The sequence below is a fragment of the Lontra canadensis genome, unplaced genomic scaffold, assembly GCF_010015895.1.
Source record: "Lontra canadensis isolate GAN:19392208 unplaced genomic scaffold, GSC_riverotter_1.0 scaffold58, whole genome shotgun sequence".
Classification (NCBI taxonomy): Eukaryota; Metazoa; Chordata; class Mammalia; order Carnivora; family Mustelidae; genus Lontra; species Lontra canadensis.
Genome location: NW_022631052.1, coordinates 3,390,339 through 3,413,866, shown reverse-complemented (window position 1 = coordinate 3,413,866; position 23,528 = coordinate 3,390,339). Strand labels below are relative to the sequence as shown.

General features: G+C 45.2%; 1 protein-coding gene across 1 annotated transcript in view; it reads left to right on the top strand.

Moving 5' to 3' along the window:
• The first annotated feature begins 10,046 nt into the window (after positions 1 to 10,046).
• Positions 10,047 to 23,528, top strand: part of FBXW8 (F-box and WD repeat domain containing 8) — a 121,364-nt gene continuing 107,882 nt past the window's right edge. The window contains exon 1 of the mRNA XM_032876194.1: positions 10,047 to 10,403. Coding sequence (XP_032732085.1) covers positions 10,086 to 10,403 — 318 coding nt within the window. The 5' untranslated portion in view covers positions 10,047 to 10,085. The remainder of the gene's footprint in view (positions 10,404 to 23,528) is intronic.

Here is a 23,528-nt window from a genome sequence, read left to right as displayed (position 1 = left end):
TTCTCACTCTTGGGGACCGTGGTTTTCTGTGTCCTCGCCTCTGTTACAGATTCAAGAAGAGTTGATGATTCTTCATTCTGTTCCGTTTTTGACTTGTTGTTAGGACAGAGTGGAGCCTGCCAAACTCCTTACAGGCAGAAGGGAAAGTCAACCTAAAAATCATAAGTAATACAGAACCTAACTTGGTCTGGAGAAGGAGGAAGGAAAGGAGGGCTTCTTGGAGCAAGTGTCCTTTCAAACAAACCTGGCAGGAGTTAGGCAGGTGTAGGCAAGAGTGGATGAAAATTTCAGGCAAGAGAGAGCACCACGGAGGGGAAAGCTGGAAGAGTTTGAGATAATTAGAGCTTAGAGATTGAAGGAGAAAGTATCCAGGGATCAGACCGCAGAGGTGAGCTCTGTCAGATTGCAATCTGAAGGTCTTATATGGCACTGACTTTGGAGAAATTTTGTGAAGGTAGACGTTAAGATTCACAACAATGGCATGTCTCCAAAGAACGCAGGCACATTACAGACATTCCTGACTTCATCCCCACAACAGCTTCTGAGATATCCATCTGCAAAGTGCTTTGAGGAACTCCTGAGTGGCTTAGGGCACTTTGCTATTAAGTGCTCATATAAATCGTAACTTATTGGCTCAAATGTTTGATTTCCTATTTTTCTTTCCATTTGTGTGTCACCTGTAATTAGAGTCCCAACGTGCTTAGAGTGATTTTTCTATTAAAACAAAAAGGAGAGGAGACTCTTTAGCAAATTGGAAAATAGAATAGACCAGGCAACTCCTTCTATCTCCTGTATGAGCTCTTGGGTAGAACTTTATAAGACTTACAATGACATCTCTCACTTCCTTCTTATAGGAGTGAATTTATCTTTCTCTGTGCTACTCCGTGTGTGTGTGTGTGTGTGTGTGTAGTTGTGCATATCTTTATTAGTTATAGCCTCATCAGTAACACAAATATTTATTGAGCATCTACTATGTGTAGTCACAAACCTCAGCAACACCTCCTGTCCTCTCTTAGCTCCATCATTCATAGATCCATTTGTATATTCATTCATTCATTCATTCATTCAGCCAATGAACCAATTATCGAGCACATTATAAGATCCAGGCTTTGTGCTAGGGGCTGAGAACACGAAGATGTACAACCTAGATGTGGTTCCCTCTCCCAGGGAGCCTACATTCTAATGGGAGAGACGGAGAGACACACAAGCAAATAATAAAACAATTTACCCATTAAGGTAAGGGTCCATTTCGGAGCTAGAGAAAATTGTGTGTGGACATGTTACTTAGATGAGGCACTTAGGGAGGTCCCACTTAAGCTGAGAGCTGAAGGATGAAGGGGGACAGCTGCATGGGGGAGTGATATAGCAAGAGTATTTGGGAAGAGAGAAGTATGTGCAAAGACCCTGGGGTGGAAAAAGGCTTACCTTCTTCAGACCACAGACAGGTTTGAATGGGTAGGTGTAAGATACACAGCAAACACTCGTACACCGCTGGCTGGGATGTAAAGTGGTGCAGCCACTTTGGAAAAAACCGTATGCGTGGTTTCTCAAATAACCAAACATGATTTTAAATGACCTAACCCGAGAAGGGAAGGGTGCCTGGCTGGCTCAGTCACAGGAGTGTGTGACTCTTGACACGGGGTCATGAATTTGAGCCCCACATTGGGTGTAGAGATTACTTAAAATGAATGAATATATTAAAACTTAAAAAAAATGAGGTAACCCAACAGTCCAAGTGTGTAACCCAGAGAAATGAAAACATGTGTTTGCATAAAAACCTGTAATGAGTATTTGTAGCAGTATATTCATAATCTCCGAAGAGTGGAAACAACTCGAATGCCCATCAATGGATGAATGGATAAACAAAATGTGGTCTATACATGCCATGAAATCTTATTCCTTCATAAAAAGGGACAGAGTGCTAATGGATGCTACAACACGGATGAACTTACAAAACATGATGCTGGGTGAAAGAAGCCAGTCACAAAGGACCTCATAGCATATGACTCCATTTATATGAAATGTCCAGAATAGAGAAATCTATACAGAAAATAGAATTCTGCTTGTCTTGGAAAGGATTAGGGATGATAGCCAAAGCAAGTGGGGTTTCTCTCCGGAATGGTGAAAAGGTTATAAAATATAGTGATGGGGGCACCTTGCTGCCTCTTGATCCCTGGCTGTGAGTTCAAGCCCCATGTGGGGTGTAGAGATTACTTAAAAACAAAAATCTTAAAAAAAAATAAAATGTAGTGATGGTTATACATACCTGTGACTATTCTAAAGGTCATTGAATTGTACATGTCAAATGTACAACATGTCAATCGTATCTCAATAAGCTGGTTTTTTTTAAAGATTTTATTTATCTAGGCAGAGAGGCAGGCAGAAAGAGAGAGAGGGAAGCAAGCCCCCTGCTGAGCAGAGAACCTGATGGGGGACTCGATCCGAGGACCCTGAGATCATGATCTGAGCCGATGGCAGAGACGTAACCCACTGAGCCACCCAGGCACCCAATAAATAAATAAATAAATAAATAAATAAACAAACAAACAATAAAGCTGTTTTAAAAAATGATCTTATTTGTTATTTCAAGAACATGGAGATACCTCCAGGTGTTTTTCAATGGGGTGTCCTGATTTGATTCACTTTTACCAAAGTCCTCTGGCAGCTGTCGGATTCACTGCCAGGAGCAAGAATAGAGGTGGGACGACCAGTTAGAAGTAACTGCAGTGGGCCAGGAACAATGTCAGTGCCTTGGACTTGGGGCTGCCTGATTTGGTGAAGAAAAATACAGGACACCTAGTTAAATTCTAATTTCAGATAAGCAAATAATTATTTTTAGCATAAGTATGTCCCCCTAACTATTGCATAGGACATATTCATAATAAAAAGTTATTCTCGGGGCACCTAGGTGGCTCAGTGGGTTAAAGCCTCTGCCTTCGGCTCCTGTCACGATCCCAGGGTCCTGGGATCGAGCCCCGCATCGCATTGGGCTCTCTGCTCTGCAGGGAGCCTGCTTCCCCCTCTCTCTCTGCCTGCCTCTCTGCCTACTTGTGATCTCTGTCTGTCAAATAAATAAATGAAATCTTAAAAAAAAAAGTTCTTTGCTTAGCTCAAACTCAAATTTTGCACAGGCATACTTAGACAAAAAAAAAAAAAAGAAAATCACTGTCTATCTGATATTTCCATTTACTTGGGTATCCTGTATTTTATCTGGCAACCCTGCTTGGGCTAGGATGGTGGAGGAGATGGAGAGAAGTGGACAGATTGAAGATATATTGTGGAGGTAGACTTTTCAGGATTGGCGGATGTGGGAACCAGGTTGCTGGCTAAAGCATCCAGGTATCGGTGTAGTTTGCTGAGGTAGGAAAACTTGGTCTGAGTTGCGAAGAGACAAGCTGGGAGAAAAGATTTGGAATTTTTAAAAAACATTAGTGAGCCACCTACCTGGCTCATTCGGAAGAGCATGTGACTCCTGATCTCCGGGTTGTGAGTTCAAGCCCCCTGTTGGGTGTAGAGATTACTTAAATAAATAAAGTCTAAAAAAATAGGGGCCCTTGGGTGGTTTAGTTGGTTAAGCATCCAACTCTTGATTTTGGCTTAGGTCATGATCTTGAGGTCATGGGATTGAGCCCTGTGCTGGGTTCTGCACTCGCATGGAGTCTGCTGGAGATTTACTCCCTCTCTCTCTGTCCCTCCCCCCACTTGCACACACACTCTCTCTCTAAATTAAATCTCAAAAAATAATAATGTAGGGGAACTTCTTGGACGAGTCAAAGTCAAAGTCAAGCTAAGAACAAGAGTATCTAGGGTCAGCTGGTTGGCTCAGTCAGTGGAGCACGTGACTCTTGATCTTGGGGATGTGGGTGTTGGGTATAGAGATTCCTTACAAATAAAATCCTAAAAAAAATAATAAGAACATCTTCATGCACACCCAGAGAATGGCGGCTCTAGGAAACACTCATGCTTGTCATTATGTGTTGCTTTTTAAACGGGCAGCTGAGGAAATCAGCTCTTGGAGTCTCAGAGTCTGAGCTGGAATGAGAACACCCACCCTGTGGACCAACGTCATCATCTCCTCTTTGTGTGCCAGAGATGGCTGAGCAAAGCATCTCTTAGGACCATTGGGCTGGAGCTGAATTCTCGAGAAAAATAAAAGGGACCGAAGGGCAGAACGTGCTTTTTCTCTGAGAGACGGTAAAATTTCAGAGGGAGGGGTTTTGGAACCAGGCTGGGGAGATTAAAGGGGCAGATTGGAGGGGGCTTCAATAAAAGCAGGAAGAGATTGAGGGGAGAGAGAGAGAGAGAGAGAGAGAGAAATGGGGAATTGTGTCCATATGGGACAACTTTCTTTTGAATGACTAAGTCTGTAGCTGACAGCTGACACTGAATCCCGTCTGTGCAGCATTTTAAATTTTATTTAAAAAAATTTTAAAAAAGATTTTATTCATTCATCTGATAGAGATGGAGAGAACACAAGCAGTGGGAGCAGTAGGGAGCAGGGCTCGATCCTAGGACCCTGGGATCATGTCCTGAGCCGAAGGCAGATGCTTAACTAAGTCATTCAGGTGCCCTGTGTGCAGCATTTTTTAGAAAGAGAATTACTGATGGGGGAATTCTCAAGAACAAGCAAATTGTTTCTTGCTACAGATAGCTTTTTTTTTTTAAAGACCAAAGTTTTATATTCCCTCCACAGGATTTTTTATTTTGTTGATTATGAAGGCATAAAATAACACTAAAGGGCAGTAATACCCAGAGTGATACATTAAGGTCATGTTTCCATTCAAAACGGCTACATATCATTCTGATGTTTTTGGTGATGTGTCTAAACAATGTACTTTAAAATCATAATCACTTCCCTGCATTATTTCTCATGTTAATCTCCTGCTGTTCCTCACACATTAATGATCTCAAATGAGGTATGATTCTCTCATCCCACTCACAAGAGCTAAAGATATGGTGTCTTCGTGTAAGCTGAAGAAAGTTTTGTCCCACCTCATGGATTGTTCAAGAATGAACTCCTGTTGGGGCGCCTGGGTGGTTCAGTGGGTTAAGCCTCTGCCTTCAGCTCCGGTCATGGTCTCTGGGTCCTGGGATCGAGCCCCGTGTCGGGCTCTCTGCTGGCCGGGGAGCCTGCTTCCCCGCACCCTCCCCCGTCTCTCTCCCTACTTGTGATCTCTCTCTCTCTGTCAAATAAATAAATAGAATCTTTAAAAAAAAAAATGAACTACTGTTGGGTTTGAAGCCTACCACATGCAACTTAGGCTTTTAACCACAATCTTTGTTCTTTAAAAAAGTGTAATTTGTTGCTAATAATTAAAAAACAAGATACTTATTTTCAGATGATCTGGATTAAGATCCAGCAGGTGGGTGCAGCTGAGTTTTGTCTCCATGGGCATCCATGCTCCAGCCTAGGAGAGGCTGGAGACACCTGGCTTAGTTGCCGCATTTTTTTATTCCCTGGAGTCACCTGCAGGCATTTGAGTCCGTGGTCACGGAAGGTTTTCTGCAGTAGGCTGAATGGTGGCCCGCAAAGGAGAGCCAGGTCCTAATTCCTGGAAACTGTGAGTGTTAACCTTAGATGGCAAAACAACAACAACAACAAAACAAAAAAAACCCGTGCTTTTGCTGATGTGTCTAAATGAAGGCTCTTGAGGAGGAGAGAATCCTGGGTTATCCAGGTGTGTCTTATGTAACCACAGGTATCCTTATAAGAGGGAGGCAGAGGAAGACTTGAACCCAGGAACAGAAGGTAGGCAGTGACTGAACTAAATGCTACACTGCTGGCTTGGAACATGGAGGCACGAACCACAAGCCCAGGAACGCAGCTCTAGAAACTGGAAAAAGCAGGAAGCAGAGTCTCTTCAGGGGGAAGCACGATCTTGCCAACCCCTTGGTTTTAGCACAGCATGATAGCCTTGTAGACGTTTTAATTTATCCCACTATTCCTCCCTACCTTTCTGTTTTGGGCAACTCTGCCTCCCCATTCCATGTAGTCCTGGAAACTGAGCCCATTACAAGCTCCCACTCTTCAAGGAACGAGACCGTTCTGATGATTTTCTGGGGTACTGGTTCTCAAACTGGATTGTGGATCAGAAGCACCTAGAGGGATTGTTAAAACACACATTTTTGGGGTTGCACCCCCAGAGTTTGACTCCATGGTCTGGGCTGAGGATTTGCACTTTCGTAACAGGTTCCCAGGTGATGCTGGTCAGGGGACCTCACTGGGAAGTTCTGCTCTGGGAATTTGAGTCTTAGAAGATAGAAGACAGGTGGTAACATCCAAAACTGATGGCTAATGACTGCCTATTGTGAAATCTCTGAATCTGATCTGATTCTGGGCATTCTGAGAACCTCATTATTTTTCATTTTAACCTTGTGAGCCATTCTGAGTTCCGTTGCTTCTTGCTCAAACTAGCAAGACTTGCAACCAAAGAATTTTAATGGCTTGAATTTGCAAGGAACACATGATACAGAAAAAAGGTAGGTCTTGCATGGAACACCAGACTTATAGAGCATATTTTGGATGCAATCTCTGCCGGCCAAGACTTATTAGTACGGACCCTAACCAGCATTTACTGAATGCCTACTGTGTCCCTTATAGGTGGTAGGAGTTTTATAAACCTCTATTAGCCTTACAGTCACTCTGAAGGGAGGGTACTTTTTCTAATTTTTCATTTGAGGAAATGGGAAGCCCAGGAATTTACTATTGGAAAGATAAAATCAACATCAATATTGTCAGTGAATGGTAGACAATACTGAATAGAGAATGGTATCTTCCTTCCTCTTGGTGTATTTTCTTTTTCTTTGTTTTTCCCCCTCCACTTTCTCTGGATGATGAAGGGCCGCATTAGCCTACCTGCATTGCCCCTGTAAAAATCCTTTTAAAAGGACCAGAGGAAACAATGGTGTTTTTTGTTTTAAAATTTTTAAAAAAGATATTTAATTTATTTGACAGAGAGAGAGATCACAAGTAGGCAGAGAGGCAGGTAGAGAGAGAGAGGAGGAAGCAGGCTCCCTGCTGAACAGAGAGCCCGATGCGGGACTCCATCCCAGGACCCTATCATGACCTGAGCCGAGGGCAGAGGCTTTAACCCACTGAGCCACCCAGGCGCCCCTGCTTCTTGTTTTAAATCTTAATCAGGTGTTTTAAAAATTATTTTGGCTGAAATTAGATGGTCTATAAACTACAGAGCTATCAGAAAAGCCATATTTGGGTTTTTGACTCATAAGTAGATAAAACAAAATTGACCCTTGGAATTCCATTAAAAAAATAGCTAGTATGAAGCAGAATGTAAGCTAAATGTTCTGAGGAGAACGGCTCATTGTTTTTATTACAAAAGGAATACTTACTGGACTCTTCCTATGCCCCAGGTCACATCCTCTGAACTTCCCTTTTACTTCATCATTGCTGTGGTAATTGACTTTGTGCATGGGTAACAGGACAGTCCCTCCCATTAGCTGCCTCCAGTAATTCTTGCTTTTTGCCCCAGGGCATCTCTGCTTCCCTGGGGTGGGACATAGGTAACAACTCATTTACTTAAACTCAGCTTGGAAGTTAGAGATTATGAAAAATTCTTTCCTTAACCCTTCTCTAATGGAGGATGGGTGAGTGCGTAAAGTCTCCTTTCCTCCATTTCTGATCTCCTAGGAGGACAGTCCTGCAGTGTCTTCTTCAAGGCTGCTTGGAAGGTCTCTGTGGGTTGGAGTGTAGGTAGCCCACAGCGGGACGAACTCAAAATGCCCTTTGGATTAGCTGTCCCTCCTACCCTGTTCACTCCTCCCTTGGTATCCCACTCCTATTCTCTGTAATCCCTGGTACATTAGCTACCTGCAAGCCCAGGTCTCAGGCTCTGCTTTCTGGGGGAATCTGGGGTAGGCTAACATTCCTTGTAGAAAATTAGCGTGTTTTTTTTTTTTTTTAAGATTTTATTTATTTATTTGACAGATATAGTGAGAGAGGGAACACAAGCAGGGGGAATGGGAGAGGAAGAAGCAGACTTTTTCATTGACCTGAACTGAAGGCAGACGCTTAATGACTGAGCTGCCCGGGCGCCCCGAAAATTTAGTGTTCTTTTTTTTTTTTTAAGATTTTATTTATTTGTCAGAGAGAGAGAGAGAGAGAGCAAGCACAGGCAGACAGAATGGCAGGCAGAGGCAGAGGGAGAAGCAGGCTCCCTGCCGAGCAAGGAGCCCGATGCGGGACTCGATCCCAGGACACTGGGATCATGACCTGAGCCGAAGGCAGCTGCTTAACCAACTGAGCCACCCAGGCGTCCCTAGTGTTCTTTTTTTTAAATCTGTATATTCTAACCCATAATCTGGCCCTCTCTAGAGAGCTCTTCTGCATATGTACTTAAAAAAAAAAAAACAGTATGGCATCGTACTGTATGTTGTGTCCTGGCTTTCTCTTGTTAGGTTATATTTTCATGTGATTAAATTTTCTCCATGTAATATTTAATAGCTACACAGTATTACATTAATTCATTATTTATAGAGCAGCTACTGTGTCCCAGGCATTGTTCTGAGTGCTAAAGACCTAGCAATGGACAAACAGATCTGGTCTCCGCTCTTAAGGAGCTGATGTTCTGGTTAGGATCTCTCTTACATTCTAATGGGGGCAAAATTTATCTAACCAGCGGCCTACTGTCAGTTATTTAGATCGCTTCCAATGTTCAGTATTACAAACAATGCTCCACTGCCATCCTTGACGGTATTCGTTGAATTCATCCTCCGGTTTCTTCTCTTAGGATAAATTCCTAAAATAGAATTGCTGGAAGAAAGGCAATGAGAGTAAATGAGGGTGCCGGGATTCCCAACTAGGTTTTTCTGTCTTGATTCTGGGGCTCTGGCTGTTGATCACCATGCTGTTACTATCCCTGCACTGAAAAACCCTGGTAACTAAGGTAGCCATATCGTTCCTAGCTGACTTAGGCATATAGGCTGTATGATTAGGTTAAGGTCGGGTCTGGAGTGGGGGGTGGGGGGGAATCCTGAGTCTGCACATTACCAGCTGTGGGTTTTTCTGTGTGTGTTTTAAAGCTCAGTTTCTTCATCTGTAAAGTGGGGACAATAGTTGTCATCTGAAGGGGTCGTTAGTAAATACGTATGGAATGCCTACCAATCTCCAGACTCCAAGCTAAGAATGGATAGTCCAGGAGGAAAGGGAGCTACTAATAAGCAATTACATGAATCCAAAATCACAAACTGTGTTTTGTGGTATGAAGTATGAGATGCTGTAGGGATGAATAAGCAGGTGACCTTATTTTGGGGGTGGGGCACGAGAGATGGAGGGGAGATTAAGGGAGGTGTGAGCTGAGCTAGGAAAGATGTGTAGGAGTTAACCGGGAGTGGGGGCGGGGGGAGATTTGAAAAATTCCCGGAGGAGGGAACAGCAGGTTCAAAACATTTGGAAGATGGAATACGATTGTACGCCATTTCTTTCCCCATCTCACTGCAGTTCCTTTTGGAAGTGTCTTCTGAGATCTTTCCACGCCTGGCTTTTCTCCTCATTAAGCTCTTGGTTCAGAGGCCGTTGCAGAGATGCCTTCCCTGAACATCCCTCCGAAGGTCAGTCCCCATCCCCACCCTGTGCCTTACTTTGTTACCTTGTTTTATCAACAGCTACCACTAATTCACGCCTTCATATTCGTTTTTTTGAACGTGGTCTTCCTCCCCCGCCCCCCAACGTGAATGGAAACCCCATGAAGGGAGAGCTATTAGGAGGGGGCGGGGACAGGGGCCCAGATTTAAATGCTGAATCTTCAGCGCCTGGCGTCCAGTAGGTGCTCAATGCAGATTTGACCGAAGAAACGGTGCTTGGCGCCAAGTCCGCGCTTGACAAGAGCCGCAGGCGGGTAAGAGGAGAGGCTGGGCGCGGAGTGAGGCCACAGACCCGGGTCTGGGGCGCCGCGAGGCACCCGCGCGAGGGGACCGTTCGAGGGGCGCGCCGGGGGCGGGGCCGCCGACCCGGAACCCGAGTGCGGCGGTGGCGCGGATTTCCGGCCGCGGCGGACACTTCCCGCGGAGGGACTGTCCCGTGGCTGCCGGCGGGCCGAGGAGGACGCGGAGGGCCGGGAGCGGCGGCGATGGACGACCACAGCCTGGACGAGTTCCGCCGGCGCTGGCAGGAGGAGCTGGCGCAGGCCCAGGCGCTCAGGAAGCGGCGGCGGCCCGAGGCTGCCGAGCGGCGGCCGCGGCGGGCCGAAGTGGCCCCCGGGCGCGGCGAGCAGGCCTCGGGATACCTGGCTCTGGCCCAGGGCCTCCTGGAGGGTGCGGGGCGGCCCCCGGCGGCGCGGGCGACCCGGGCAGAGAGGCAGGACGCGGCGAGCCGTTCCCGTTCCCCTCCGGCTCGCGAGGTTGCCGGGGGCGGGGAGCAGCTGGTGGACCAGCTCATCCGCGACCTGGTGAGTGGCCGTCACCTCCTGCCGAGGTCCGAGCCTGCCCCTGCCCCCGCTACCCGCCCCCCCCCCCCCCCCCGCCCCGCCAATGACTCGGAAAGTGCGTGCCACCCTATGTCTGTGCAGGCATAGAGTGTCTCTGGAAGGGTTGGTCCTCACTCTGCGGTGACTTTGTTCGCCCATCTTGGCAGTGTCTGCAGACCTTTTTAGGATGCCACAACTGGGTTGGGGGAGTTGCTACAGGAGTCCAGTGGGTAGAAGTCTGGGACACTTCTAAACGTCCTACAGTGCAGGGACTGCACCCAGAGAAAATGATCCAGCCCAAAATGTCAGTATCTGTTTGAGAAATCCTGCCCTTGAACTCTTAACAAGGGTTGTCTTTAGGGAGGAGGCTCAGGGCAGGGACAGGAAGCGATTTTAACTTTGTTCGGTATAATGCTTGTACTACTCAGTTTTTTCCCAACAGTACATGTATTTAAGAGCAGGGGAAGCAAAATCCTTTGGGCACTGTCATTAACATGGAGGTTCTTATCACTTCATGGGCATGGATCCTTTTGAGAATCTGGAGACACCCCACTCCCCACCCACCAAAAAACAAAACAAAACAAAACAAAAAAAAAAACCTTTACAAAGTTGGCAAAGTCGGGATCATCTAAAACACATCCATGGTTAAAGGTTAGGATAATACAGGAGGTTTTAATGGTTTGATTTATTGGGGGGGGTGCGCATAGAGGAAGAGAATCCTTAAGCAGACTCCCCACTGAGTATGGAGGACCTTGCTGGGCTAGTTCTGCTGAGCCCAAGTCAAAAGTCTAGAGTTGTTGCTTTAATGACTGAGCCACCCAGGTGCCCCTGGTTAGATTTAAATTAGGTTTAAAGACGGCTTCTACAGTTTCCCAGTTCAGTGTAATTCTGTAATTGGCAAGTTGTTTCTAAAAACAATGGCTTATTTAACGTGTTGTTTTATTCAAATAACATTAATAGCTATAGGAGTTTCCACAAAGTTTCTGGTTTACCTCTAGGGTTGGGACCTTCTTCTGTGTATATTATAAACTCATTTAATGTGACAATTCTTATATGTATGAGAATTCACACTGGTATCCTGTCTGCTTCTGTAAAAAGTGGGTCATCACTGAGGAAGTCTGGCAGACGTAAAAATCTTTCAATGCCTTGGGAAGGTGGTTTAGCACTGGAGAAATTGCTCAGGCCAGTCCAGATCTATGCAAAAGTTACTCCCATGGAAGCAGATGTGTAGGTAAGGCTCGCAGTGGTAGAGGGAAATTGGAAAGTGAATTGTTAGGACAAGGACACACTCGGGGCCTCACAGCAAAATTCCAACCTGCTGAGTGTGGCAGTGTCTTCAGACTTCACAACTATCCTGAGAAGTCAGTATTGTTAGTCTCCTTTTATGAATGAGGATATTAAGAGGTTTTCTGTAATTGCCCCAGGGATGCCTTGCTGATAAGTTCTGGCGGTTGAATTTGGATCCAGGTGTGTTAGGCTGTAAATTTCCCAGATAGTAGTTTTGCAAACTTGGTGTAAAATCCCCTTTAGCCTTCTTAAAAGATAGGTTCTGGTGTGTCCCTAGATCTGCTTAATCAATATCCCAAGGAAGCTCAGAAATGTGATGGTTGGGATGGTCAAACAAATTTGAGACTTTGTTCTCTGCTGTACAGCTTCCTTTGGTTTATAGTCTTGACTTTTCAAGACTTTCTGGCTCTGATACTCCTGAGGGATAGGCATTGAGACCAAAAGTAGTGGAGCCCTTAATGAAGTCTAGAAGTGGAAGGGGCCTGCCTACTGTAGGATCCAAAGGGTACATCAGAATTACAGTTAGGAAAAACCTGCTCTGGAATGGGTGCCCATCATCTCCGCTGTCTGCAGAATCACCACGTTAGATGCTGTTGGGCTCTGCATCCTATGACCAGCATCCAACCTTTGCTTGCTGCTTTTTTTTTTTTAAAGTACTTTGCAATCATCAACACGGCTATAAATAAAATTACTCTCAGTCTCCTTGGTACTGCCTTAAGGGTTTAAAGATCTTATCTTCTTCAGTTCTCCCAACAGTGATATCTCCGGTGGCTGCTCTTTGTCCCATTTGACAGATGATTAAGAAAGTAATTTTGAGGGGCAGTCAACCTACCCAGTATCCTGAATGTGAGAAGTGATGGTAACCTTTACAGAAAAGGTTTAGATTCACATATCGGTGGTTTTAAGCCCCAGAGCCTAGAGGTCATGCCTGATCTCATGCAAATGAGTAAGGCAGCCTCGGAGTGGCTCATTCTGTCCTTTTCCCTAGTTCATGAGGTGTTTCATTATGTATCTTTCTGTATTGCTTTAACTCATGGTTATCTTTTTTTTTTTTTTTTTTAAATACTCTTTAACACCTGTCTTGGGTCTTGAACTCACAGCCCAGAGATCAAGAGTCGAATGCTCCGGGCACCTGGGTGGCTCAGTTGTTAAGCATCTGCCTTTGGCTCAGATCATGATCCCAGAGTCCAGAGATCGAGGCCCACATTGGGCTCCCTGCTGGATGGGAAGCCTACTTCTCCTTCTCCCACTCCCCCTGCTTGTATTCCCTCTCTCTCTGTGTCTCTCTCTGTCAAAAAAAAAAAAAAAAAAAAGTCTCATGCTCCAGTGACTGAGCCAGCTGTGTGCCCCATCATGGCTATTATTCTTTTTGCCACATTAAATATTAAAGATGACAGTTTAGGAGTTGCCTTCATGATATCCCTAAAAAATACGGAACCATTTTTTTTTTTTTTTAAACCTAGCCGCCTTGGTCTTTCTTTTCTGCTTTTAAAATTTCTTTAGATCAGACCCTGTATAAAATCATAAATGTCCAGGTTGGTGAGTTTTCACAAGTGTACACTTCCATGTAAAATAGCACCCAGATTTCAGAACCGCATTCTCAGCTTGTCAGAACCCCCATGTGTTCTCACCTGACTTCTAACACCTTATTTTAATTTTGTCTGGTTTTGAACTATAAGTAGAATCCTACAGCATGTGTTTGCTTGTGACTGGGTTCTAGCACATAGCATTATGTGTGAGATTCATCTCTGTGAATATGTCACGTTTTATTCTTTTGGACATTCTTGATAACTAGTTTCACAGCTGGTTTGGGACTCTGGGGAGTCGTGCTGCGAACACTTTGCATATCGTTTGGAACCTTGTACTCCTTTTTCTTAGGTATATAGCTAGTTGTGGAATTGCTAGGTCATAGGTATGCAGATGTTCAGCCTTAGTAGATGCTGACAGTTTTCTAGTGTGGTTATAATGGCTTTCCCACATGATAGTCACTCAAGTATGTAGAATACAGTATTTCACTTTCTTCTTTGCCATAAATATAACAGCATCTAAACGAGGTGACCTATGGCAACTGAACTTGACCTCAGCATGGGCGAGATGAGAAGGTGATAAATTGGGGGATACCCACGGGAGCTGGGCTAAAGGTGGGAGCCACTGCCCAGCTCAGCTGGTTGTTGCCTTGCAAGAATGTAGTCCCAGTGTGGCAGAGTCTATAGGTTTTTGTTTTGTAATTGGGAATGTTTATTTTTATAGGGACTCCATCAGTTTTTGCCACACAGAAAACACTCAGGACTTTGGCTTAAAACACCACCATTTAGGGGCGCCTGGTGGCTATTTAGGTGGCTCAGTCAGTGAAGCGTCTGCCTTTGGTTCAGGTCATGATCCTATGGGTTGGTCAGGTCAGGCTCCTTGCTCAGTGGGGAGTCTGCTTCTTCCTCTTCCTCTCCCCCTCCTCCTGCTCATGTGCGCGCTCTCACAAATAAAACAAAAAACCCCACCACTACTTAGTTCACTGTTTTGCAGGGTGGCAGTTTGGGCTGGGCATGGGTGGGTCCACTCAGATATCTGAGGTTAGCTGCTGGTGCTGCCCCTGGGGGCTGGCGAGCCGCTGGGGGTGTGTATGTGCTTGCTCTATGTCTCCTCCTACAGGTGAGCCCTGAATGGGCTTTCTCAGGGCTGCAAGAGCAGCAGGAGGGCAAGCTCTGATGCCCAAGTGCTTTGAAGTCTGCCCAGGTCATGTTTGTTACTGTCACGTCTGCCAGAGAGCCAGATGGCCAAGTCTAGAGTCAGGGCGGAGTCACCCACTGCCTGGATACGGGGAGGAATGAACAAAGTAGTGGCCATTAATACTGTCTATCACTCAAATTCTTCCCATTTTTAACTGTTGGTAACTAATGCAAAAAAAAAAAAAAAAAAAAGATGTTTTTAAGTACTAACACCGTGAGTTAAATGAAATCTTCTGTGGGCTGGGTCTGTGCTGGGTCCTGAGTTTGTGTTCTTTGCGTTTGTTTTCCCAAGACTCCTCACTTGATCTGTGGCTGACACCTATGGAGGAAGATTTTAGTCCTACCTGAGACTCCACAGAAACTCTCACAGGCTGACCACTTGACATGAGGGAGAACTATAAATCTGGTCCCACGTCCTAACGTCCCCTCTCTTCTGGGTGATGTCCCCCCAGTCCCTGGTGTGCTCTCTTGTGCCAGTGCGTTCTGTTGTGTTGTATTTGATGCAGCCTCCCCCCCCCCCCCCCCCCCCCGCCCCGGGAGCCTGTAGTGTCCTCACTGGAGTGAGATCCAACTAGTAGGTTGGCAGTCAGGAGTTAGTTCGCCTTCAGAGGAGTGGGTGAACGGCACCGCGCTGGAGTGTCATCTGGCCGGGTGCCGGCCGGACTGGCAATGGACAAGCACAGCTGAGATGAAAACTTGAAAGTGACTCCTCTTGGGCCTCGTCTGGTCTTAGAAAGCTTTAAGTAATACCACTGAGAAGCCATGTGTGTTTAGGTGACAAATGGGGACACCTAAACTGTCTCTTTAGTACATGGTTTTAACTAGTGAAAAAAATCGCTATAGCCCTGGAAAGATTTTCAGAGGCATGAGGCACTTTTCTTCCGACATTTCTCTCTCTCCCTAAACTCCAGCTTTTCAGAGGTGGGGGGTGCACTTGAGCATAATTGCAAGGATTTCTTTGCCTGATACGTGTGCTGTCTGGTTGCATTGTCCCATTTTTATGTAGGTGGTGTTAGGACTCTTGAGCCATAAGCAGGCAGCCCCCAACTCAAACTGACTTAAGAAGCCCAAACTGCAATCTACTGATGAGTGTACCTAAAGATTCCAGGTGTGGATGCTTCGATCATGCAACTAGAAGTCTCTGCGTGTCCTTATCCTGCTTTCCTTTTGTTTTTTATTCCCAGGCAGACCTCCCCCACCCCCCACCTTTGGGATGAAATGGCTACCAGCAACTCCAGTCTTTTTTTCTTCTTTCTTTCTCTCTCTCTCCCCTTCTTTCTTTTTAAGCTTTTTGAGAGCGAGAGAGTGAGTGGGGTTGTGGGGCAGCGGGAGAAGAAAACTCCCTGTGAAGCAGGACTCTATCCTAGGACCCTGGGATCATGACCTGAGCTGAAGGCAGATGCTTAACTGACTGAGGCACCAAGGTGCCCTCCAGTCTTACTTTCTCTTGCTTCCAACCAGGAGAAAGAGCATCTGTTCTCTGCCGCAGAAGGTATGAACTTAAATTCCCATTGGTCCGGACTGGGTCATGTGTTCATCCTCTGGCCAATCACTGACTCAGGTTGGCCAGGCTTGTATCCACTCCCACTCCTGATAAGGGGGAAGGCCTTAGCCTCGTTAAACCAAGGCGATGGAGAGTAGGAGTGGGGTGGTTTCCTAAAAGTAGAGGGAGTGGGTGTTGGGCGGGAAATGACAGAAACAGCAGATGTCCACCTTAGGTGGGTGTCTGAAGCAACCTAACTATGGGGTTGTATGTGTTTTGTGATCAACCACATTTTTTTTTAAAGATTTTATTTATTTGACACACAGAGATCACAAGTAGGCAGAGAGGCAGGCAGATAGAGGGGCCATGGGGGGGGGGGGAAAGCAGGCTTCCCGCTGAGCAGAGAGCCCGACACGGGGCTTGATCCCAGAACCCCGAGATCATGACCTGAGCTGAAGGCAGAGGCTCAGCCCACTGAGCCACCCAGGCGCCCCATCACCAACCATACTTATTGATTAGCTGGGTGCTGGGGAATTGTAGTAAACAGAATGGACATAGTCCCTGACCTCAGAAACCCACAGTCCTGCTTCTTTTAACTGAAAGGATGACATTAATGGAAGCACAGTAGTGCTCCTAGTTAGGAGTCTAGGCTCTGGAGACTCAAGTTTAAATTTGAGACCCTGCTTAACTAGCTGTTTGACCTCGGGCAAGTGGACTTATCCTACCTTACTCATCAAATGAGGATGATGCTAATGCCTGTCTTGAAATAAAGCACGGAATGTTCCTAGCACAAAGCCTGGCATGCAGTAAGCAGCCAATAAATTAAAACTGGTCGTATTCTTATTAGTATTGCAGAGAGTTCACTATACGCACTTCCTCTTTGCTAAGACTTATCACTGATAAGCCCCTTGCTCCCCTACTCCTGGGATTGGGAGTCTCTGGAGGACAGGGTCTCTGGTCTTTCTCCTGCACTCCTACTGTAGCATTCCGTGCAATAGGGGCCCCACCCACATTTGTGGAGTTGAGACAGGCGCAATTACTGCTCCCAACACTACTGTTATAAAGTGGCTCCATGGTCGTTACAACTCCTGGCAACATTGAGATGTCCTTCCAGTTAGGATTTGGGTTTTTCGGACTGATAAAGTTTTATTGGTGCTGACTAATATGCATTGTACATTATGTCAGTATTTAATTTGTTGGAACCTACATTTGTGCTGTCAACAGGGCCAATTTGATGGTATAGCTTACTTCTGTTTTTAAGTTAGAAATGACTGTTCCTAAGTTAGAAATGAGTGAGAAAACTTGCTCATATGAACTACAGCAAACAGAATTAAATGTGAGCTCATGAACTGGTCTAACTGGGTCACTTCCCTTCCTCTTTGCTGTCCTCTGCCTTCTCTTTAATGAGCAACTTGAAATCATCTCTAGCTCAGAGTTCTCTTCCTTCTTCCTTTGCCTCAGTGGAAAAGTTCTTACTATCAGGGCGATTCATTTTTTTCCTGTAATGAATTAGCAGGTCTCTACTTAGGCACCTTTTGAAATGCTGTGTATACCATGACATTGTAACTTAAGACACCATCACTTTGTTGGAAGGTTCTGCTGGTTGAAGCAGCTTGGGCTTCATTCATTTCACAAATATGATTAAACGGCTTCTTAGTGGCAGGCACTGTTCTAGGCACTGAGGATACAGCAGCAAAATTAAACAAAACAGAGCCGTGCCCTTACAGAGCTACCATCCTGGAGAGCGGTAGACCATGAACAAGTGATCGTCAGGTAATGGTCTGGAGGAGAATAAGGCTGGTGGAAGGGATGGAGTGTGTATGTGTTGGGCGAGAGGCTATAATTTTAAATAGTGCTGTTCAAGAAGGTCTTCGTGGAAGGAGATGAGGGAGCAAGTATGCAGAGATCTGGGGAAAGGGGGTCTAGGCAAAGAACAGCAAATGTGCCAATTCCGTGCTGTCCGGGGCTTGGGGGCCTTTGTGACTGATGTGATTTAAAATTCTTAATTCTTTTTTTTTTTTTTAAAGATTTTATTTATTTATTTGACACAGAGAGAGGTCACAAGTAGGCAGAGAGGCAGGCAGAGAGAGACAGGGAAGCAGGCTTCCTGCTGAGCAGAGAGCCTGATGCAGGGCTCGATCCCAGGACTCTGGGATCAGGACCTGAGCCGAAGGCAGAGGATTAACCCACTGAGCCACCCAAGCGCCCCTAAAATTCTTAATTCTTTTTAAACAAGCGCCCCCTTTTGTTTTACACGGGACTCCACAAATTATATAGCTGATCCTAATGGTAGGAATGTGGAGTGTTTAGGACCCTTGATGTGAAACGGTCATACTCCCACTGGTGCAGGCTTCTGACTCGGGAGCACCTCCCTCACCTGACATACCTCCTTTCCAGGTCCTTGAACTCTGATCCATTTAAACTAAAAGGGACTTCAAAGGCAGAGGGCCAGCCTCTTCTGCTTCACACCAGCGTCTTTCACTGCCACACCCAGTACTCACTCCCAGTCCTTTAGATTGGCATTTTCTGCCTCCATTCCTTGCCAGGGTGCCCAGTGTAGTCCCACTAGTAGGTGGTTCTTGAAATGGGAAAGCCTGTTTTTGGGTTTTTTTTTAATTTTTAAATTTTTTATTAACATATAATGTATTATTAGCCCCAGGGGTACAGGTCTGTGAATCGCCAGGTTTACACACTTCACAGCACTCACCATAGCACATACCCTCCCCAGTGTCCGTAACCCCACCACCCTCTCCCTACTCACCTCCCCGCAGCAACCCTCAGTTTGTTTTGTGAGATTAAGAGTTTCTTATGGTTTGTCTCCCTCCCGATCCCATCTTGTTTCATTTATTCTTTTCCTACCCCCCAAACCCCCCACGTTGCATCTCCACTTCCTCATATCAGGGAGATGGTATGATAGTTGTCTTTCTCTGACTTATTTCGCTAAGCATAATACCCTCTGGTTCCATCCACGTCGTTGCAAATGGCAAGATTTCATTTCTTTTGATGGCTGCATAGTATTCCATTGTAGATATACACACACCACGTTTTCTCTATCCACTCATCGGTTGATGGACATCTAGGTTCTTTCCATAGTTTGGCTCTTGTGGACATTGCTGCTATAAACATTCGGGTGCACGTGCCCCTTTGGATCACTGCATTTGTATCTTTAGGGTAAATACCCAGTAGTGCAGTTGCTGGGTCGTAGGGTAGCTCTATTCTCAACTTTTTGAGGAACCTCCATGCTGTTTTCCAGAGTGGTTGCACCACCTTGCATTCCCACCTGAAAAGCCTGTTTTATTTTTTTTAATTTTTTTTTTCTTAAAGATTTTATTTATTTGACAGAGATCACAAGTAGAGAGAGAGAGAGAGAGAGGAGGAAGCAGGCTCCCCGTCTAGCAGAGAGCCCGATGTGGGACTTGATCCCAGGACCCTGAGATCATGACCTGAGCCGAAGGCAGAGGCTTAACCCACTGAGCCACCCAGGCAGCCCTGAAAAGCCTGTTTTAAAAACAAAAAGTGATGCCTGGGTGGCTCAGTGGGTTGAGCATCTGCCTTCGGCTCAGGTCATGATCTCAGGGTCCTGGGATTGAGTACTGCATGGGGGAGCCTGCTCTGCCTCCCAGTCTCCAAGCCTATGCTCCTTCTTTCTCTCTGACAAGTAAACAGATATAATCTTTAAAAAAAAAAATCCCATGCAATTTAGTGTGCATCTGCTGTGTGCAAGGCACTGTGTTGGTTAGATTGTGTAGTGTTACATCATCCATGCATGCAATCAACAGAAACTGACTAAAAACTTCTTGCTTTTTCTCATCACAAGGCACAGGGATTAGGTTAAATGCGAAGAGATAACTTGGCTTTTTGTGGACTGTTTTAGAGCTTAACCACTCTTCATAGCATTGCCTCTCAGCAGAAATGATTTTCAAGTTCTAAATATCTGACTTACTAATGAACTTTGGAATACGTTAGGGGACCATGTATGTTGCATTTTGTAGTCTCCCATCTTTATGCTGTTTTAGATGACAAACTTATCTCTAGGAAAGATTTTAGCTCCTTGGGTGTAGACATAATTTTTTTTTAAAGATTTTATTTATTTATTTGACAGAGAGATCACAAGTAGGCAGAGAGGCAGGCAGAGAGAGAGAGAGGAGGAAGCAGGCTCTCCGCTGAGCAGAGAGCCTGACACAGGGACTGATCCCAGGACCCTGGGACCTTGACCCGAGCCTAGGGCAGAGGCCTGAGCCCACTGAGCCACCTAGGCGCCCCTAGACATAATTTCTTACACATTTTCCAACAGCACCTCTTCTCCCCGTGGGATCTGGAATGGCCCTGATTTCAGATCGTGTTTTGAACATAGAACACCTTATTTCAAAAATGTTTTGTTTTTTTTTTTGGTGTGTGTGAAATATCACTTACTGTAAAAATAGGGAATTCAGAAGAAAAAAATTGTTGTAATGCCATTGGTCAGAGGCTGAGCTGTTAACGTTTTGGTGTTCTTCTGTCATCTTTTTTTTAAAAGTTTTTTTCTTTGTTGTTTTTTTATTTGACAGACAGAGATCACAACCAGGCAGAGAGGCAGGCAGAGACCCCCCCCCCCACCCTCCCGCCATGCGGGGCTCGATCCCAGGACCCTGGGATCACGACCCAAGCTGAAGGCAGAGGCTTTAACCCACTCAGCCTCCCAGGGGCCCCTTCTGTCATCTTTTTAAAAAATACCTGTTTTGAGATAAATTTGGGATTGTGAATGAATTCATATTTATCTTGAGTGTTTCAGACCCCGCCCCCATCAACCAGTTTTTTTTTCTTCAAGACTCAGGTGAAACTGGAATTTTTTCTGATTGAGGTTGCCTGGGTCTGCTCTGCTCCGCTTTTGATGAAAATTGAGAAAATTGAGATAAATTCCTTCACAAAATGGTCTCCTTTCAGCCAGATTTAGCAGAAATACTATTGCATGTCTATTGTATGTTCGAGGTGCCTTTCTCGGTTTCTTAAAACACCACCTAGAGAGAGCTTTCATGTTCCCTTTGCCCTGGAGATGTACATTGGGAACAAATCTTGAGGCCGTTTGTTCACTTTTCACTGATTTGGCTCTTAGTAATTATCCCTTCTTCTACTAAACAAGAGAAGACAGATTAAATTTCTAACAGTAAGGCACAAAACCAATCCATTTACAGAATTAGTCTTACATTAGCACATAGGAGTACAAATCAGCCTCCCTGGGGATGGATCCATTTGCAATTTCTTTTAGCATTTTTGGAGTAAGTCCAGCAGACTTTGGGAAAATCTAGTATTCACTGACTTTGAATTAACAAAGTAACATGACCTCTTTGTGGGGTTTGTGTGGTGTTTTTTGTTGTTTTTTTGTTGTCGTTGGGTTTGTTTTTTTTTTTTTTTTTTTTGCCTCTTTTCTTAATTCACCTATGATTTAGGGTTGTGGTTCTCCATTTCTAGTGTGCCTCAAGATCCCTGAGGAAGAGATGCTTGAGCCCCACCCCTGGAAATTTGATGTAACAGGCAATTGGGGACTTTTTTTTTAAACTCTACAGATGGTCTTGATATATAATATGGGACAAGAGCACAAGAGCCCCCATCGTGGTAAAGAATCCTATTGGAGCTATTGAAAAATGAAAAGCCAGGTAGTATTTTATCAAAATGGTGTTTCTCCTCACCTTTGAAGCCATGTTAATACTTTAATGTCTTGGTTTTCCGTAGCATTATTAGCCAGTCTCACAATTCTTGGGCTATAAAATTGGTGCAAAGTGATTCTCTAAACATAGTCTTACTGATATTTTTGTAGTGTGACCAGGTTTTCCTATGTTACTGTTTCCAGTGTCTTGTTTAGTTTCCTTCCTTCGTTCTTGGAATTTGTTTCTGAATCGTCCACCTCTCCATTTCCATGTCTTTAAATCCATAGAAATCAGAACTGGTTCATGTAGCCTGGAACTTTTCAGATGGTTGTGTGCTTCAGAGTGGCCTAGGTGGAACTCCGATAGCACCCTTTAGATGTTAAGGTACTTCTCCACACACTTGCGGTGGGTAATATTGTTTACTTCTGTTTATGAGCTGTGAGAAGGGCCAGGTGGGAGTGCTCAAGCCCCACTGTTAGCATGTGCGTGGTTACTGGGCTAGCACCTCTGTCCAGGATGTGGCTCCACATCCTTGTCAAATCCTGGGTACCTGTAAAAGAATTACATTTCCACCCCAGGGTCAAGTATGCTCATAACGCTCTATCTTTTATAAGGTATTTCTCAAGTGATCCATTACTAATAACAAAGTGAAGTTTATGAATGACTTATTTAACTTTGACTCTACTTTGTTCTGTCTCTTGGTTTAATAATGTCATTCTAACATCATTCCACCTCCTTGAGTAGAGGAAAGGGAAGTAGGTTAGCTAGAGCTAGACTCCTGTGTCCAGAGTTGCACATCAGAATCTTTGAGAATGTGTTGAATATAGGACTGTCTTGTATCACATCTCTTGCTTCAGAAAATCGGGTTGGATTTTTCATGAGACAGATTCTGGGATGAAGTTTTGCCTGCACGTGGTTTAGTAGTTTGGCCTTCCCGAGAAGTCCTGAATTGAGGCACCAGGGACAAGCCTCTCTACCTAGGTATTGACTAGTCACTGGATGCAGGCTGCCCTCCAGTGGGGGATGTGACTTTGGATGAGGCAGCTTGTTTGACCGGGGTAGTGCTTGGGAAGGGGTGAGCCCCATCAGCCAAGAGCAGGCCGCATTCTGAGCATCTGGGGCGGTGAATGTCATGGACCCAGAGGGGGAATCTGAGTGATCCAGTGCAGCATCGACTGTTAAGAACCAGTGATCAAAAGTCTTGCCAAAGAGATTCCAAGTGTGCAACGTGAAACTTCAGCCTTCCGTTTCCTGACCTTGTGGGTCTACATAGGTCTAAAGATGTGGACCTTCCCTTATCACATTGGTTACTTTTTTTCCCTGCCACTCCCCAACCACTGGTAGCAACCGGAAAGGTCATTTACAGGAGTCTGGAACTTGATTTGTTAGGGATCGGCAATCATTTTGGAGGTTAGATGTAATTCGAAGGGCATAATGATTTGAAAGTTTGGCTTTGTAATGTTGGTGTTTACATAATTCAATGCTTTGAAACCACTGTCCCCCAAAACTGACAAATTCTCAAGACTCATCACAACTGGTACATTAACAATGAGACCAGCATGGCATTTGAGATCAGTTTTTGGTATGGGGACCATAACACCCCTGACTGGTCATTTGCACCCTGGTGGCTGCCTCCTTTTCCTTCACTGTGCACTAGAGCAATCCTTTCTTAGTTGTTATCATGGTATAGCGTCTTAAAATTGCTGATTCTCTTTGAACGGTTCTCTCGAAAAAGATCCTATGGTATGGACACTCCCATTGTTCAGACTCCTGAGTGACTTTGCCTCCACCGTGCCATCCCCTCTCTGCTGTCGCCAGCTGTCCTCTGCTTATGGTAGGATGGGGGAGACAAAACTCTCTGTGTAAACAAGCTGGTAGAGGAGTCACCTGGAATGTGGACCTAATCAACAAATATTTGTTGAAGGGGAAAAAGGGAGCCAAAGTGCCACTCCAGGAAAGAATATAGCAGTATCGATAGTTATTGTGTGAT